Source organism: Asterias amurensis, chromosome 10, assembly GCF_032118995.1.
Source record: "Asterias amurensis chromosome 10, ASM3211899v1".
Taxonomy (NCBI): domain Eukaryota; kingdom Metazoa; phylum Echinodermata; class Asteroidea; order Forcipulatida; family Asteriidae; genus Asterias; species Asterias amurensis.
In genome coordinates, this window is record NC_092657.1 from 8343728 (window position 1) to 8361879 (window position 18152).

The 18152-nt window shown below is 38.9% G+C and overlaps 1 protein-coding gene across 2 annotated transcripts in view; it reads left to right on the forward strand.

The window, feature by feature from the left end:
* The first annotated feature begins 676 nt into the window (after nt 1–676).
* Nucleotides 677–18152, forward strand: part of LOC139942928 (aldehyde dehydrogenase, dimeric NADP-preferring-like) — a 31366-nt gene continuing 13890 nt past the window's right edge. The window contains exons 1-8 of one of the 2 annotated variants that reach the window (XM_071939750.1): nt 677–1187; nt 2926–2995; nt 4165–4308; nt 8850–8945; nt 10825–10960; nt 13490–13575; nt 16084–16247; nt 17442–17619. In XM_071939750.1, coding sequence (XP_071795851.1) covers nt 1183–1187; nt 2926–2995; nt 4165–4308; nt 8850–8945; nt 10825–10960; nt 13490–13575; nt 16084–16247; nt 17442–17619 — 879 coding nt within the window. In that variant the 5' untranslated portion in view covers nt 677–1182. The other variant, XM_071939751.1, reaches the window with a different exon arrangement.

Consider the following 18152-nt stretch of genomic DNA (forward strand, 5'->3'; position numbering starts at 1 on the left):
CGTTGATCGCTGTGTGGGCCGAAAAATGTGATCAACTGCTGGGAAATAGTGTGATGAGTGGTCGATTTGAGTGATCAATGAATGATCAACGCTTAAAAGGAAACGTTGCTTAATGGATCGGACGAGTTGGTTTATAAAAGGCGTGAAACCGTTTGTTATAAAATGCATATGGTTAGAAAGATGTTTTTAAAGTTGAATATAATGATCCACACAAGTATCACTCAAAATTGCACGGTTTCCTTTACGCCGCGAACTAACAGGATCGGCCATTAATATGGGACGATTAATGGACGACCGTGTAAATCGACGAGTATAAAGAAAACCACGCAATTTCGAGGCATGTTTGTGTAAATCATTGCATTCTACTTTTACAACATCTTTCTAACCATATTCATTTTATAACAAACGGTTACAAACGCTTTCAAAGACCGAATCGACCGACCCAAGGCAACGTGTTTCTTTAAGACCTATATCGATTCGAATGTACAATCAATGTCTTGATGCGGAATTTATGCCTCCTTGGCGTTCCATCGCATTGACTGCGATTATTATTTTTTTTGTGCGTAATGTATGCGGATGTACATGTACATATGGAATAATGTACATGTATTAAATACGTTTTGGGGACTCTCCTCGGCTCCAGCCAGCCAGAGTGCATGCAGTGGTGGGATACGGGAGCAAAGCCTTCCCAGGGGTCGAAATTAAGTGTATTTCCATGGTAGTCAGCAGGGCTAGTGACCAATAATTTTTAGTAGCCCTGATTAGATTTTGGTAGCCCGAAAGACACATTATGTCCCGCGTCACGGCTCAAACTTTACAATACACCAATAACATAGTTCTTTATTGTTTGTGATGATGATTTTTGCATTATTTTTCCACTAGCCCGTCGGGCTATCAAGCTGGAAAAATGAGTAGCCCGGCTGTAAATCTGGTAGTCCCGGGCTAGCGGGCTAGTGGCAATTTCGACCCCTGCTTCCCTGGCTGTTTATTAACAAATTAACTGTCAACCCCTACTGTGTGTATGCATAGCTTGCTGTCTCGTTGTTTTCAGTACACTGACCTTTGCCCCTTCGAGTACCAGCAAATCGACCATCAAGAGCATGATGACGTAACACCAACACTCTGTTTATTGTGGGATTAAAGTATGTACCCCTGGGATTATACAGAGCAGATGGAGCATGCATGAGGTTGGTATCAAGTTATGGCGGAACAGTAGTGTACTGTCTGAATCAAACAAACTAGCAGTAGAGTGCTTGAGTGACGGTCTTCTCTCCCCCTCCGAGTTGTAAAGAAGGTAGCTAGCTCACCACACCACTGTCTGTCGTCCTGACCATCGGGCGACGTCGGCATCCCAAACTCAATTTTGGCGGATACGGAACAGAAAGTGTAACTGTAAGATTAAGAAATAAGAATAAATGTAATTTGTTTTGTTGACTGAACTTCACTTGTTCCGTTTTTTTTTTTCATTGCATAAAAATGTTTGTTCTTTCTGTATGATCACAATGACAATCAGTAAAAAATCACTTAAAAAAATTAATTACTTAAATTAAAATAATTTAATTTGTTAATATGCTCATAAGCAGTTTTGCTGATGTGATCATAGTGATATATGTGTACTGATGGAACACTACAGTAATAACACTTAACAGACAACCGGCTCGGCTAGATCCATGCCACCTCCATGTTACTTGACGTCCAGCCCATTATGAATGAATGTTCTTTAGCATGTGCAGGAAAATTTTCTTTATCCTGCCACAACACTTGTAACTAAGCACGAGGTCCTAATCCTGACGTTGTAAGTGTAATTCAACGAGTCGCAATCGTGTCATTTTTTACTTTTAATAAAATAAAAATTGAAGAAGGATGAGTGAGGATGGTCTGTACTTCTATTATTGCTCCCTACAACTTCTTCACTGGACACACTGATTGGATTGATACAGTTTTCGAGTGATCTTAAAGGCAGTGGACACTATTGGTAATTGTCAATAACCAGTCTTCTTACTTGGTGTATCATCATACATAAAATAATCAACCTGTGAAAATTTGAGCTCAATCGGTCGCCGTAGTTGCGAGATAATAATGAAAGAAAAAACACCCTTGTCATAGAAGTTGTGTGCTTTCAGATGCTTGATTTTGAGACCTCAATTCTACTTACTACTTACTACTTACGGTTTTAATGGGTATATTAATTAGGCATAGCCTTTGTGACCCCATATCCTATCTTTTCCTCCTTCCAGTGAGTATCCAGTTTTGACTTGAATCTAGCAACTGTTTTGGCATCCACTATAGCTTGTGGAAGGGAGTTCCATGTTTATTACTCTTTGGGTGAAGAAATTTTTCCTGCATCCAATGTTTTTCTTCAGGGATGGCTTGAAGAGCTTGAGAAAGTGACCTCTCATTGTGGTTATGTCTGCTGTCCACCTTATTGATGCCTTTTAACATCTTGAAGGTCTCTATAAGGTCTCCTCTTTCTCTTCTCTTCTCCAGGGAATACAGATCTAGAGCTTGCAGTCTTTCTTCATATGGGAGCTCCCTTTAGGGCTGGGACCAATTTGGTGGCCCTCCTTTGAACTTTTTCCAAGATAAGCTTATCTTTTTCCAGCCATGGGCACCATGATTGGACACAGTATTCCAAGTGCGGTCTAATGTATGTTTTGTATAGAATCCGGAAGCTGTTGGTATTGTTGTATTTGAACTTGAGGTCTCGAAATCAAATTCGTGGAAAATTAATTCTTTCTCAAAAACTACGTCACTTCAGAGGGAGCCGTTTCTCACAATGTTTTATACCATCAACCTCTCCCCATTACCCGTTACCGTTTTATGCTGATAATTATTTTGAGTAAATACCAATAGTGTCCACTGCCTTTAAAGCATTGAAACAGTCCGAGGTTCGCATTAATGTGTTAATTTTTGTTTTACCCTCAGACTAAACTTCAGTGTAGTAAGACAACCATCTATACAGGGAAACACAATGTCAACCGCTGAAGCACCCGTGGTAATTTTAAATTATTACTTTCTAGTGGTTATTATAATTTGCTTGTCGGTCCAGGACTACCATACAGCTTAATCAATGGTTCCGCAAAAACCTGATTTCGAGATGCCGTCAGAATACACAGGCTCCGCCCATGGCGCACGTGTGAGCAAGAACACGTAAACCTCTGTCCAATGCGCGTGTGCACAGCTCTGACGCATGCGCCAAGAATGTTTTATGCGCATGCATGTCAGACTTTCTTTGTCAGACTTTTGGTTTTGCAACGGGTTGTGATTGGTGAATATGCAACGGGGCGGAGCTTAATGGATCGGTCTGTTGGTGCACAATGGCTTCATGTGCGCATTCTTATGGATTGTCAATTGGATGGATTTTCATCTTTTAGAGGGCAAGTCCATTTTCATTTTGCCATTGGACACAGATTGGGAAAAAAAATTATACAAGTATAGGAAACTTTTGATGGGGCACCAAGGCCCATTGGGCAACATGGGTCATGGCCTCTCCATTGTGTTGTACATAACATTGTACAGCATTCATAAACCCTGTGCCAGCCAATTTCACAAAATAAGTTTAGGACAAGTAACCCCTCCTACCTTAGGATGGGTTCAATGCGTCCTACGTCTTTGGATGCGGAACTTTACTCGTCCTAAGTCCTAAGATTAATCCTAAGTTAAGAAGAGTTTGGTGAAAACGATGGCAGGGCACTTAATGTAAAAGAAGACGGGGTAACTCAGTTTATTAATATTAGATTACATGTACATGTTAGACTGAGGCTTTATCTAGTCGCCTACATATTCAGGGATTTTTTTGTAATAGTAACTTTCGTATATAATGTGTACCTTTCACACAAACCCTCAGAGCAAGATCACAGAAGATTGAGAGAGCAAGATCGCAGAAGATTGAAAGAGCAAGATCGCAGAAGATTGAATAAGCACTGCTGAAGTTATTCATAATTTGCAATCATTATGTTTTTTGTTTGGCACATTTAATACTTGCTGTTGGTTCAAGTGAGGCAAAATTGGCCTGGTAAGATAAACACAAAAGTAAAATAATTGCTTCATGGTCAACCCCTTCATTGAACTAGAAGTGGGTGACCTAGAGTGAACTAGAGTGAACTAGAGTGAAATTGGGAGTGATTGACCTGTTAATTACGTACTTGATGTTATTTTTGTTAGGTTGTGAAGCGAGCCCATGATGCCTTCAGAGCAGGCAAGACTCGATCCTTGGAATGTCGTAGGAAACTCTTAGAAGACTTACTTCGCATGATTACAGAGAAAGAGCAAGACTTTGTGGAGGCTATGCGTAAAGACTTAAATAAGGTATGTTCTTGAGGTATAAGACACTGAACACTGGTAATTGTCAAGCACCAGTCTTCTCATTTGGTGTGTCTCAACATATTCCATAAGATAAGAAACCTGTGAAAATTTGAGCTCTATTGATCGTCGAACCAACTTGCGAGATAATATTGAAAGAAAAAACACCCGTGTCGCACAAAGTTGTGTGCTTTCAGATGCTTGATTTTGAGACCTCAAATCTAATTCTGAGGTCTCGAAATCAAATTTGTGGAAAATTACTTCTTCGTTACTTCAGAGGGAGTCGTTTCTCACAGTGTTTTATACTATTTACAGCTCCCACGGTGTTAGGCCTATATACTACTAACAGCTCCCTATTACTCGTTACCAAGTAAGGATTTATGCTAACTGTTATTTTGAGTATGTCCACTGCCCTTCAATCTGAATACAATTAGGGCCAAGTAAAAATGCACAGTACATGTTTCTCGGCTTTGTGGATATTGTTTTTCACATTGTCAGATGATCAGCAGAAAAAAACGCAACTCCCTAAAAAAATTGTTTTTGCTGATCTTAAGTTTTGGACATTGACTGGTGATATGGACAAAGGGTGACTGCTCTATATTCCGACATCCCTATGTTCCGAAACCCCTATATTACGACACCCCTACATGTATGTTCGGACACCCCTACATGTACATTGTATATTCCGACACCCCTATGTTCCGACAACCTGTGTTAGCCATTTTTGTTAAAGAAAAACAGTGCGACTTAAAGAAACTACACCTGGCCGCAATTTAGTCTGTACTGGTACCGGCAACCTATCTTTATGTAGTCCCCAATAGAGTTAAAAAGTGTTTTTCTGCTATTAAGAAATAGCAACTTTGGACTTGTAGGACTTACTTATTTATTATAATTAATTGTTTAATTTTTATTTTACTCTTTTTTTGGGGGGGGGGAGAAAGAAATTACACATCGGCGCAATGAACGCAGGAGAGGGTTGGAATTTTATTAATTGAAGGCTCATGAAATGTTATCAACACGGACACGCATCTAACAATAGCAATGTACCAAGAATTTTATTGCCAGCTAATTAACTCAGGGAGCCGCACTCGTGTTTTATAACCACAAAAAAATGAAATGCATGGGTGATTTGGTTATCTTTATTTGATTCTATCACTTTTCAAAACAGTACAAATTCATCTTATGAATGTTCAAACCTTATCCCGGCCGATATTCACCGGGAAACCTGGCTGTAATTCAAGTTGTGTTTTTGTTATTGATCAACAGAGTAATAATTAATGTGCGAAAACAACTTGTCGGAACATAGGGGTGTCGGAACATAGGGGTGTCGGAATATAGGAGTGTCCGAACATAGGGGTGTTGGAATATAGGGGTATCGGAACATAGGGGTGTCGGAACATAGGGGTGTCGGAACATAGGGGTGTCGGAACATAGGGGTGTCGGAACATAGGGGTGTCGGAATATAGGGGTGTCGGAACATAGGGGTGTCGGAATATAGGTTCAGTTGTTGGAACGTAGGGGTGTCGGAATATAGGGGTGTCTGAACATAGGGGCGTCGGAATATAGGTTCAGTTGTTGGAACATAGGGGTGTCAGAATATAGGGGTGTCTGAATATATCATGTAGGGGTGTCGGAATATAGGCTGAATTGTCGGAACATAGGGATGTCGGAACTTGGGGGTGTCAGAATATAGGTGTGTAACCGGTCAGAGCAAGCTTTTTTACTATTCAGTACATTTATTTCAATGCTGTCATACAAACATAATACAATAATGTACATTTATGTTGAAATCAAACAAGTAACATAGTATGAGGTATGATTGGTTGGGTACACAATACTTCAAAAATAAGCAGCAATTTAAAGACAACTCCAAACAAACTTTCCTACTCTAATTCCTAAAAATACATGTTTACGCAATGAAGACTGTTTACATTTGTGATCTTATCATAAGCAAGCAGTTATCTGAAGCGATTATCTCGTCCTCTAGACCAGTTTTGCCAGTCATTCTTGCATTGAAATTGGAATTTGTACCGAGCTTGTCAGCTGGCCCAGTGGTACATGTGGCTGCATACTGGTCTGTCTACCAATTTGTGTATTTACATGATGTAATTGTTATTTCTGTGCTTCCAAAGAGCCTTATTTTCCCATCAATAATGCGGTTAGTATCCCTTGTTACAATGAAATGCAGAAAGTGAGCATTAAAAAGGAAAATTATTGTTTGTTTATTTAACAAGTAAGAACTTTAATCAAATTGTACTGCCGAGTGAAACACAGTTTGAACTCGATCAAGAAAATTATGCTGTAGGCCTATTGTTACAGGATGTAATAAAACGAGGTTACCTTCAAAGTGATTACACTAAAAGTTTTTATTGAAAAAATCTTCATTGAAAGAAATCAGCCAGCAACCTTTCGTCCATACCAAATGGAAAACAGACTGTCCAATCAATTCTGCTGATAGTATCCCTTAATACAATTAAGTGCAGAAAGTGAACCAGTTACCTTAAAAAAAAGGAAATTATTGTTTGTTAATTTAAGAAGTTTGAACTCTAATCAAATCTTACTGCCCTGTGAATCATAATTTGTACTAAATCGGACCAAGTTAACTCAGATGCAAGTCTTTGTTGCAAGATTTAACAATGCAAGGTTATCTGTAATTGCCGCCTGGTTTTATTCCATAGAGATTTTTCAATGAAAAATTAAAGTGTAATCACTCTTAAGATTTGTTCAATGGTAATAAAGTATAATCAGTGTAAAGTGATTACACTTTAATTTCCCATTTAACAAATATCCATGGCATAGAACCAGGCAGGAACCCTGTGTATACAAAACAAACAACAACAACTTTCAGTATAAATCCAAACAATTAGGCCCCTACTAAGAACACCATTCTCGTCTTTGTACATTATGGTCATTCCAAAGATATACCCAGATAAATTTACTTTGCTATTGAAACTCCTCTGCCTCGGATGAAGTAGTTGTATGGGACAGAAGCTCATGCATTATTTTTGGTAATTTGTTTAGTCTTCTGCGATTGTATAGAGCCTTCGTTTTTGCACTGAAAGAGTTTTTCATAAATACCTCACACAGTTTCGCTATTCCTATTGGTGGAGAGCACATCTTGTGGTTGTGTATAAACCTTTGTTTATGACCAGTAAAAAGTGTTGAAGGGCGTGACACGGAGCTTCGTTTCGGTAAAATTATCAAGAACCAGGCCTCGTTGGGCTGAAACCACTAGTTGAAAACCTCTTGTCCACACATTGATTTCCTTATTTAGAGCTTCAACTAATATGGATTCAATGAAAAAACAAGAAAGTTTTAGAGAGGGGGAAAAAGCCTCATTGGTGTACAGTGAGTATCATACGTACAATGTACGTGTCATACAGAGTAGCATTTCGTCATACTTGTCATAGCCTTAAACAATGTTGTACAGTGTTTATATCGGGGATTACAGAAATAGCTTCATTTGCATACCATGATTAAGTGTGTTCAAGAACGTGCAGATTGTCTCTTAAACACTGTGTACAATCATGGAGGTTAAAATCAAGAGAAAATATTAGTAAGACACTGGTATAAGGTTTTAAAACATGTGGCTTCTTTGGTTATCAAGCAAATGATCATTAGGGAGCAGTTCCAAGTTACATTTCATGAAATTTTAAACAATGTGAGTAATGCTCTATGGAATATTTTGCTACAAACTGCAATAACCCAAAATGTTGGGAAAACTTGTGTAAATAATTTTGTAAACATAATTTTCTTCATATTTTGTTGAGTAATGGGGATCCAAATGTTACTGACATGCCACACTTTGAAAACAAAAACAAACAACTTCCCTCGATTTATTTATTTATTCATGCCATGTATTCAGGAGATGACAGGGCCGTTATAGATAAACCTCTTAATTCTTGCCCCTCCCCCCCTCCCCCCTCCCGTTATTAAATGACAAGTTCCTTCTGAAGGCTCTTGCGCATGAACCCAATGAGGACCAAAAAATAAAATTTCATGTGTGTCAAATCATGTGTCTCTCACTTAAGATTGAACATAATTGTTAATTGATGGCAAAACTGAATTTTTATAATCAAGATCTATGGGTTCGAAACGAGGCTATGTTTTGATCTTTTCATCCATTGTGGTATTAAATCACAGATGAATTATCTAGAGCAAATTTTCTTCAATACTTGGCACTTGGTTGTTGTCTTGGCACCCTTTGAATCTATTTATTTTTCTCATAAAGTTAGCCTAGAGACGATGTGACCTATGTTTACATTCAAACCGCCCTCTGTTGACAAAACTCTGTTTCGCCGGGCAAAAAGACGCGTAGTCATGGTCAGATTGCATGTACACTTTTTAGCTGGCTGCCAAAACACAAAGGTTTTGCGTGGCGGTATGCTATGGTTATGGTTTTCGAGTGACGTCAGAGGTCACATCGTCTATACTGAGTAAAAATATCCCTCTATGCAACTAGCCTCAATAATAAAGAAGTATTAGGTACAGTGTCCAGTAGCATATAATGGTTGTAAATTGTGTTTCTTTTTTATTTTCTACTCCAGCCTGAGTTTGAGAGTGTTTCTTATGAGATAGACTTTGCCAAGAATGATATCATCGATGCACTGAATAACCTGGATAACTGGGCAAAACCACAGCAGGTAATTGCTATAATTAGTAAATGGTGTTTGAAGCTATGCATTGTGTGAAGAATGAGAAGTAATAACTATAAATAAGGGAATAAAAGGGTAGCGATGAGTTATTAAACGGTCGTTTAAAACCGGCAGGATCGTTGCCGTGTGATTGAGGCCCGAGCCGAAGCCGGGGGCCTTCATCGCATGGCAATGACCCTGCAAGGTTTTAAATGGCAGTTTAAGAACTAGTCACTATTTTATTTCCATTCGTTAATGCTATTTTGGTTAAAAGGCGTAATCAAGTAAGATATTCTGAAAATCATCCGTTTTCCAATGTGCATGAGCTTTGTTTGTGCTTGTTGCAACGTTATGACTGAGACAACAGTTTTCGGATCAGTTCGTGCCAGAGTCTTGTTGCAAGACGATTCTTGTTTCCTTTCACACACAGCGCACCAAGACTAGCGCATAGTATCCCAAAACAACCTTTTATAAACAGAGCTCCAGCTTGTCATACTCAACCATTTAAACACCCCCACGTGGCGTGCTCTCCACCAATAGGAATAGCGAAACTTTCAATAATACCCCAGACAGTTTCGCTATGAGAGCGTATCATGTGCTCAGGTGTTTAAACAGTTGATATTGACCAACTGGAACTGTTTATAACCGGTTGTTTTGGGGTTTTCATTTGTGTGGGTTAACCCACAACCTCGTTCCCAGGGATGATTGAACTCCCCGCACCATTTTAGCCCATTATAGCCCATGGACACAAGGATGCATTACGAGCACAATCCGAAAACTGTCTCATAAAAATGCACCACACGTACAGCAGAGTTATGCGTCAGGAAACAGATATGTTTTTACAGAGTTTCTTCCTTTATCATCCTTTTAATCCAAGTTGGCATTTATAAATTGGAATAAGGATAGTGACTCATTCTTAAACGGCTTTTTAAAATCTTGCAGGGTCGTGGCGTGTGATAAAAGTCCTCGTCTTCAGCTCGGGTCTTTATCACACATTCACCACCTTGCCGTTTTTAAACAGCCGTTTAAGAACGTCGCTACCCTTTTATTCCCTTAATAGTAAACTTGCGCATAAAACCATGTATAATACTCTTTGAGGGAGTGTTTTGGCTCTGAAAAAAACCCGGTGTGGTCTCAAGGTTTCAAACAATGTACTCTGCTTCGTCTTCAGGAGAAGACGGTATTCATGGTTGTACTTCCAAGTTTGCTACAGTTAGTGTTTGTACAGTGTACATTAAATCAACAACTCCAGATAATATACCATGATTCAAAATAGTTCTAAGCTGGAAGAAAAGTGAAACAACAAAATGATACTTTGTTCTTTTAAAGTTGCCAACTAAATGCACTCCTAGAAGTTATGTACATTAAGTATTTATCCAATCTCTTTATACAATCACATTCAAGAGCATAATGGTCTATGACATTGAACCATGGAATCAAATAGAAAGAAGGAAAATGTGTTGCTAAGAAAATAGTTTATGTAGCTGTTGAACTAGGCCTGTAACAGTGTAAAAACCGGCTTCACAGCGTGGTAAAACTGCCACTGTTTTGAAAGGTCTCTTAAAAATATCTGACAGATTGACTTGAGCGCCACATTGCATCTTTGCGCACTGACACTAAGTAAAGGCCCGGTCCCACTGCAGCGATAACGAGACTGATAAAGAAAACGACGCAAAGAGAATGCATTCTATTGGTTGAATGAGCTTGTGCGTGTTCTGCGTGGAGCAATTCAACCAATACAATACGTTCTCTTTGCGTCGTGATCGTTATCATTTTTGTTATCGCTGCGTTGTGATTCGGCCTTAATGAGGAAGAAATATATGTGGCTTTTGTGTACCATTGGTGGCTGTTGTTTGTGTTTGAGAGCAACTTTTGTTTTGTTCTTTAGGTTGAGAGACCGCTTCACATGATGGGCACTCCAGCATACATACAACACCAGCCCTATGGAGTGGTGCTAATCATTGGTGCCTGGAACTATCCATTCCAATTGACTGTGCTGCCACTGGTGGGAGTTATTGCTGCAGGTATGTCAAATACTTTATACAATATTTGGTATATTCAATGATAAAATGTCTTACCATCTGAAAAATAAACAACTAGACCTCAGGTAGTACCAACAAAAGGCAAACACTGATGGGTGACGCCACTCTACATATTTATAACCGCATTTTGACAAAATACACGATCAAATTAACAATACATTTTGGGGCATGGTTGTCTTTTGCGCAAAGCGCTCGCCTCTAACCAAGGTGACCCTGGTTCGAAACCCGGCCATATGTGAGTTGAGTTGTGAGTTGGTTTTCTGCTGAACCAAATGGGTTTACCAGACCATCAAGTTTTCCTCCCTCGGGAAAAAAACAAATATGTTCTCTCTGCTGTGCTCCATGGTCATAATGGGTTGATGTGGCTGGCTGCCAAAGGCGCCCTTGCATGCCTGCTTCTCATCCTTCGCAATTCAGCTATTAGCTGGGAGTAAGGATTATTAGCCTCCCTATTATTATTACTATTATTTAATATTTTGGTTGCACAAAAAATACTGGCAGCTAACTTTATGCAGTGCACATGTATTACTTAGGGAATAACAGTTTGCGTACCCGGTTTTCACTGTGTGGTAATGACCGGGTTGGTGGCTGGTGCTGTTAACGGACCGAGCCGTCGGCTCGGTCCGTTAACAGCGCCAGCCACCAACCAAGGTCATTACCACACAGTGAAGACCCGGTCCGAACACTGTTATTCCCATTAATAAATACCTTTTTTAGGGAATTAAATGGCTAAAATTGTCCAAAGTTTATGACTTTTCTCTCGGCGCTACTTTCAGTCATATTCAGGGGCCATAATTGAGCTTTTGATGGTTCCCATCTCTTTCGTGCGTTAATCACATTACTGATCTTTGAGACCAGTGACTCTTTTAAATAATGATCTGTTCAGCGCCTTCACTGGGGTCAAAGGAGGCAAAAGATTGGACGATAGCTGTTCTTTGTGCAATAAAATGCGCGCATGAGCTCAGCGTCATCAGTTTATACACGTGCACCTGTTACACGCGCGCACTCAACATTGATACATTTTCCACGGGCGTACGCGCAAGTGCACAAAGTTGCATTGAAACTAACATGGATATAAATAAGCATACGATACAATGCAACGCGCAAGGTTTACACAATGTATGCTGATTTAGGGGCCACTTATTCGCTATTTTCCAAAGCCGGTCTTTATACCACCGTTAACACTCCCAAACGTGACCGGGATTTGACCAATCAGAGACTTGAAACCGTCCAAAGTATTTATTAATGTATTCTAATGACTCAAATGGTGGTATGGTGCACATATGTGCTTCATATCTGTGGATCAAGTCATTAGTATTCTCACACAAGGTTTCTTCTCTCCCGTTATACATGTTATACTGCATACATGTACATACAGCTCTCTTGTATGGTCAGTCCAGCATACTTTTGTCATAGCAACCAATTCTAACAAGAAAACATTTACAAAAGTCAGGATTGGCAGTATGTTTTTTGTAAATGTTTTCTCGTTACCTGTTTGTCTTGTCTCCTTGTTTGTAGTTTGTCTGTCTACACGTAGATCATCTTCTACTAGCCTCGCCCTAACCTGACGGCCTCATACTTGTACTCTCCTTATTTGGAACATGCTTAGTTAAAACATAGATTAACCACTTTTCCTCCATCTTCTGGGCTTATTTTTTTGCCTAGTAGTATTAAATAAATGTTGACTTAACTTGACTGCTTGAGTTGAATGCACTCAAAGAGCTCTCTATAGACCGTAACATCATGAAAGGTGCCTTTACTCTGGCCAAATTTAAGGTAAGCAGTACAACGGGTGACTGGCATTTTTCTGTCCAAAGCTATCAAGAATCTTTCCTAGACCATCCAATGGATGGCTTGCTGCGTTCAGTTCGCAAGACATAAATTAAGCGTTCAAGATCATTTAATTCAAGATTCTTAAAGGCAAAGATCACCTTTGGTTTTTGGGACAGTTTGTTTGGTTTATAACCATAAATAAAACTAACATGTGTCATTTCAAAAGGTCACGCTTTTGAGATATCCCCGGAAAATAGGGAACGATAATGTCCATGTTGAAAGAATAATGTTCCTTAAAATGCTTTTTACAGTTGAAAGCTGGTGAAGGATTCTAACCACAAGTTTCTATTGCCATTAATTTTCAATGTGATTGCCAAACGTAGGCCTATACCTTCCCTTCTCAGACACTGGACACAAAGGTAATTGTGAAAGACCAGTCTTCTCACTTAGTGAGATAATAATGATAGATTACCCCATGTCACAGGAAGTTGTGTGTTTTGAGATGCTTGATTTAGAGATCTCAAAATCGAATTCTGAGGTCTCAGAATCAAATTCATGAAAAATTACTTCTTTCTCGGAAACTACGTTACTGCAGAGGGAGCCATTTCTCGAAATGTTTCAGCTATCAACAGCTCACTTGTTACCAAGCAAGTTTTTATGCTAATTATTATTTTGAGAAACAACCAATGATGTCCACTACCTTTAATGTCAGCTCTTATTTATTTGTTTGTCTTGTAGGTAACACTGTCATCATTAAGCCATCTGAGATTGCACAAGAGTTTGCAACAGTATTGGCTAAAGTAGTGCCTCAGTACTTGGATAATGTAAGTTAAGCATACACTATTCAAGTCCTTCTTAACAGAAGATTTAAACTAGACAGTTCTGTACAAATGGTTTATACTTGGATTACAAAATCTTAAGTTATACAAAAATGAGTTACAAATGCGTTGTAATACATGTATCCTTGAGCCTTTTGTGTGAAAGCAAGTTTGGACATTTTGTAATTTATCCAGGCATCCAAGTAAGAGCAAGAAACTATGTGATTGTGACTGACCAAATAAAGTGATGTTTTTATTCTCTCTGAAAACTTGCTTTTTAAATGGTCACACCATTTTCGAGACAAAAACATTGGAAGTATTAAAAAAAATACTCCATACTTGTTGTGCTAACCTTAGCGAAATCCCAAACAAACTGTGAAAAAAATGTGATAACAGTTTCAAAGGTTAATCCTAGTGCTTTAAGGCAGTGGACAGTATTGGCAATTATTCAAAATAATTATCAGCATAAAACCTCGCTTGGTAACAAGTAATGGGGAGAGGTTGATAGTAAAAAACAGTGTGAGAAACGGCTCCCTCTGAAGTGACGTAGTTTTTTGAGGAAGAAGTAATTTTCCACGAATTTTATTTCGAGACCCTTAAGTTTAGAATTTGAGGTCTCGAAATCAAGCATCTGAAAGCACACTCAACTTTGTGTAACAAGGGGTACATGTTTTTTCTTTCAAAGTTATTTGCAACTCCGACGACCAATCAAGCTAAAATTCTCACAGGTTTGTTATTTTTTGCATATGTTGAGATACACAAAGTGAGAAGACTGGTCTTTGACAATTACCGATAGTGTCCAGTGTCTTTAATATCTGCAATAGAATTAGGCACATTTCCTGGTCCTTGGGAAAAAAAGAATACCAACATTGTTGAGTACAAGAGCTAACATACAGTACATACTGTACATGTCTATGCACACATGGTGTAGGCTGTATCCCTATTGAATCACATATTTTCAGATGTTTTAAAGGGTATAAACAAATTTTAAATCAGACTAGAGTAGGAATAAAATCATGTCTGCATTAACATGGCTGGCTTGGTGTGTATCACAGACTCTGACCCCCAAAAATGAACTTAATCTATGTAGTGGGCATAACATGTTTGGGAAGCACTTCTCTTTTTATCTCTGAGCCGGAGTTTCGATTGGGGTATAAGATTCAAAGTTCAAAGGAGTCAGCGCTCTTTCTGAATTGCTTTTTCTTCTGTTTTTACCTTTATGTAGCCGAATCTGTCAAACTTGAATGAAAAACGTTCTTTACATGTGACCATTGGCTTTAAATACTGGTTTTTATATCCCTTTATCAGTGTTCATCAATTTTTTGTAACACCAACCAAAATACACATTTGTATGCCTACCTGATAGATTATTGTGTGGGTGCTCTATATATTAGACATGCATAAAGGGCTCAGACTTTACACTGAAGCACTCCATGCATAAGTCCCCAAGGCCATTGATTTCAGACCTGGGCCAGTAAGCTCATGAATCAATAAGTCTGGCAATGTTTTTGTTCAATATTGACTTTCAGTCTGATCAGACTTTCAGTCTGATAAAAGATTAAATTCTGTCGAGTGTTGAATAAAACTTGCCCTTAAAATAAACGAGACAAATCTTTGTTCTGTGCTTGTTCAAATTGAGCAGTTCAACTTTTGTCTTGGGACTGCAGGACTTGCAAAAAAACATCTTGTCCAATAAAGATGTTGAGCTACAAGCTCTGTATTCTTGTGGATTTTCTCCTCAAGTTCAATCTCTACATACAACTTCTTTGAGAAAGTTGGCATATTAATGTTATTGATCATACCCCAGAGTGAAATCTGCAACTTTGATTGGCTATTCATAAATACCCCAGACAGTTTCGCTATTCCTATTGGTTGAGAACGCGTCACGTGGGGGTGTTTAAACGGTTGATAAAGACACAACCAGAGATGTTTAAAGGAACACGTTGCCTTGGATCGGACGAGTTGGTCAAAACAAAAGCGTTTGTAACCGTTTTTTATAAAACGCATTTGGTTAGAAAGATGTTTTAAAAGTAGAATACAATGATCCACACAAGTTTGCCTCGAAATTGCGTGGTTTTCCTTCTACTGTGCGAACTAACATGGTCGGCCATTTATGGGAGTCAAAATTTTGACCCCCATAAATGGCCGACGTGTTAGTCGACGAGGTAAAAGGAAAACCACGCAATTTCGAGGCATGTTTGTGTGGATCATTGTATTCTACTTTTACAACATCTTTCTACCCATATGCATTTTATAAAAAATGGTTACAAACGCTTTTCAAAGACCAACTCGACCGATCCAAGGCAACGTGTTCCTTTAAGACCGGCTAGCTTTGCGTGTTTTGAGTCTCGGTGTCTTTATCAGGCTCAGGCTAAGGCTGGCGCCCTCGTCTTATAAAGACTCCTCAACTATAGTCTGTACCACACCTAGTATCATTCAAAGCAGTGTGGGTGATTTTGATCAGCCAGATAGTAGTAAGGTTAATTACTAGCTGCATTTCTTTTGTCATTGTAGGACTGTGTTCAAGTTGTGAATGGTGGGGTTGAAGTAACCACAGATCTCTTGAAGGAGAGATTTGACCATATATTATACACTGGTAGCGGTGTGGTTGGGAGGATCGTCATGGAGGCTGCGGCCAAACATCTTACTCAAGTTACTCTTGAATTGGGAGGAAAAAGGTGAGCCATTGTTTTTAATGTAGAGGCATGGGAAGGAGGTTACCATCTTATTAAACAGAGATGTTGAGTAACCACATTTCACTGGACTGGTTAAGAGCATTTAGAGTTCCTGTTGTGATACTTGTGTCCTTAAACTGTTAAAGGATTTGGGTACTTTTTTGTAACACAAAACACAATGTCCCCAGATAATGATAGTAGAAAGCTTACCTTACAATATTATTTGCTGAGGTGCTGTTCCTAGTTTTTGAGCAATGAGTAAACAATGTTACGAAAATACGTTTTACATGCTAAAAATAATTTTCGACTCAATGACGTCTTATTTTCGTCTCATTTCGTGACTTGTTTTACTCACTTCTTAAAGACTACAGCACCTCAGCAAATCATATTTAAAGGGAAGCTTTCTACCATCATTAACTTCTAACTTTGTATGTTTAATGTAAATCTGTGGACATTGTGTTTTGTGTTCTACAAAAAGAACCCAGACCTTTAAGCAAGACACTTAACCATTTATTGCTTCGTCCAGTTGATCCTGTGTGTTGTGTAATGCAAGTAAAAGAACACGGTGCACTTATTGAAAAGAGTAGAGGTTTGCCCCAGTGTTTGTAGTCTGATTGGCAGCATATTGTCTCAAGCACAATGTAAACTAACCCATGGCGCTATATGTAAAGGGAAAAATGTCTCATAATGTACTAAAAACGTACACATGTAGCTCCACATACCTTGTACTGTTGTAGGGGAAAAAATGAATCTTGGAGCGTCATAAGTGTCACCTAGTGATGGACTTGAGTGCTACATGTATAGGGCCTAATAAGAAGCCACTATTGTTATTATTGGTACTGCATAAGGGAAAACAATTAAGCTGATCATCGTGCGCAGACAATTTACACTTTGTATTGGTTTAGGAATTGGTTTAGGAAGACTTGGCTTGTGTTTGCTTGGAACCTTTCCTGAAACCTACACATATGTTGTTATTTTTTTGATAATAAAATATTATATATTTAATGGGAGACTTTGGGACGCTAGGTGGCAGCAGACTTACCTGTTAAATTTACATTGTTTACATAGCTCTGAGTGTGTGCACATGACCGAGAACAATGGACTACCTTGTTAGTCTGCTGCCACCAAGCGTCCCAAAAGTCTCCAATTGATACTGAATATTGATTGTGTCTTTTTTGAATTGTTTTTATGTTTAAGTCCCTGCTTTATTGACGACGATGTGGACATAAACACTGTTGCTCGTCGCTTGTTGTGGGGGAAGTTTATGAATGCTGGACAGACGTGTATTGCACCTGACTATGTGATGTGTAAACGCTCTATGAATGACAAGTTGCTTAGTGCAATAGTGGAAACAATTAAGGAGTTCTACGGAGAGGTGAGTTAATTATTATGGGGTCAACTGATTACAGCAATTAAAGGCAGTGGACACTATGGTAATTACTCAAAAATAATTATCAGCATAAAACCTCACTTGGTAACGAGTAATGGGGAGAGGTTGATAGTATGAAACATTGTGAGAAACTGCTCCCAAATTGCACGAACAGCACGAACAAAACCACTTTGTGCACGATCGCCCTGAAAAAAAAATTGAGTTTCAGATATGCGTCTGGGTATTTTTCGATCTCTGATCGGTGCCTTATACCACGTAAACTTGATTTCAAGTCTGAGAGTGCGGTAATTCATCTGCATCAGCCACGCAGAATTCCGCCATAGATTTGCTACCACGCTCTAACTCGCTCTCATGACAGATGTTTATTCACGAGAGGGTGCTGTTTCATCCAATAATATATCAGGACTGCACGATCACAGACTTGGAACCAAGTCTAAATACCACGCTGTTGTCAAAAATGTAGTCAGGATGCCCTGCGACACAGAGAAAAATGCACGCGAAAAGCCATTACGAAATAG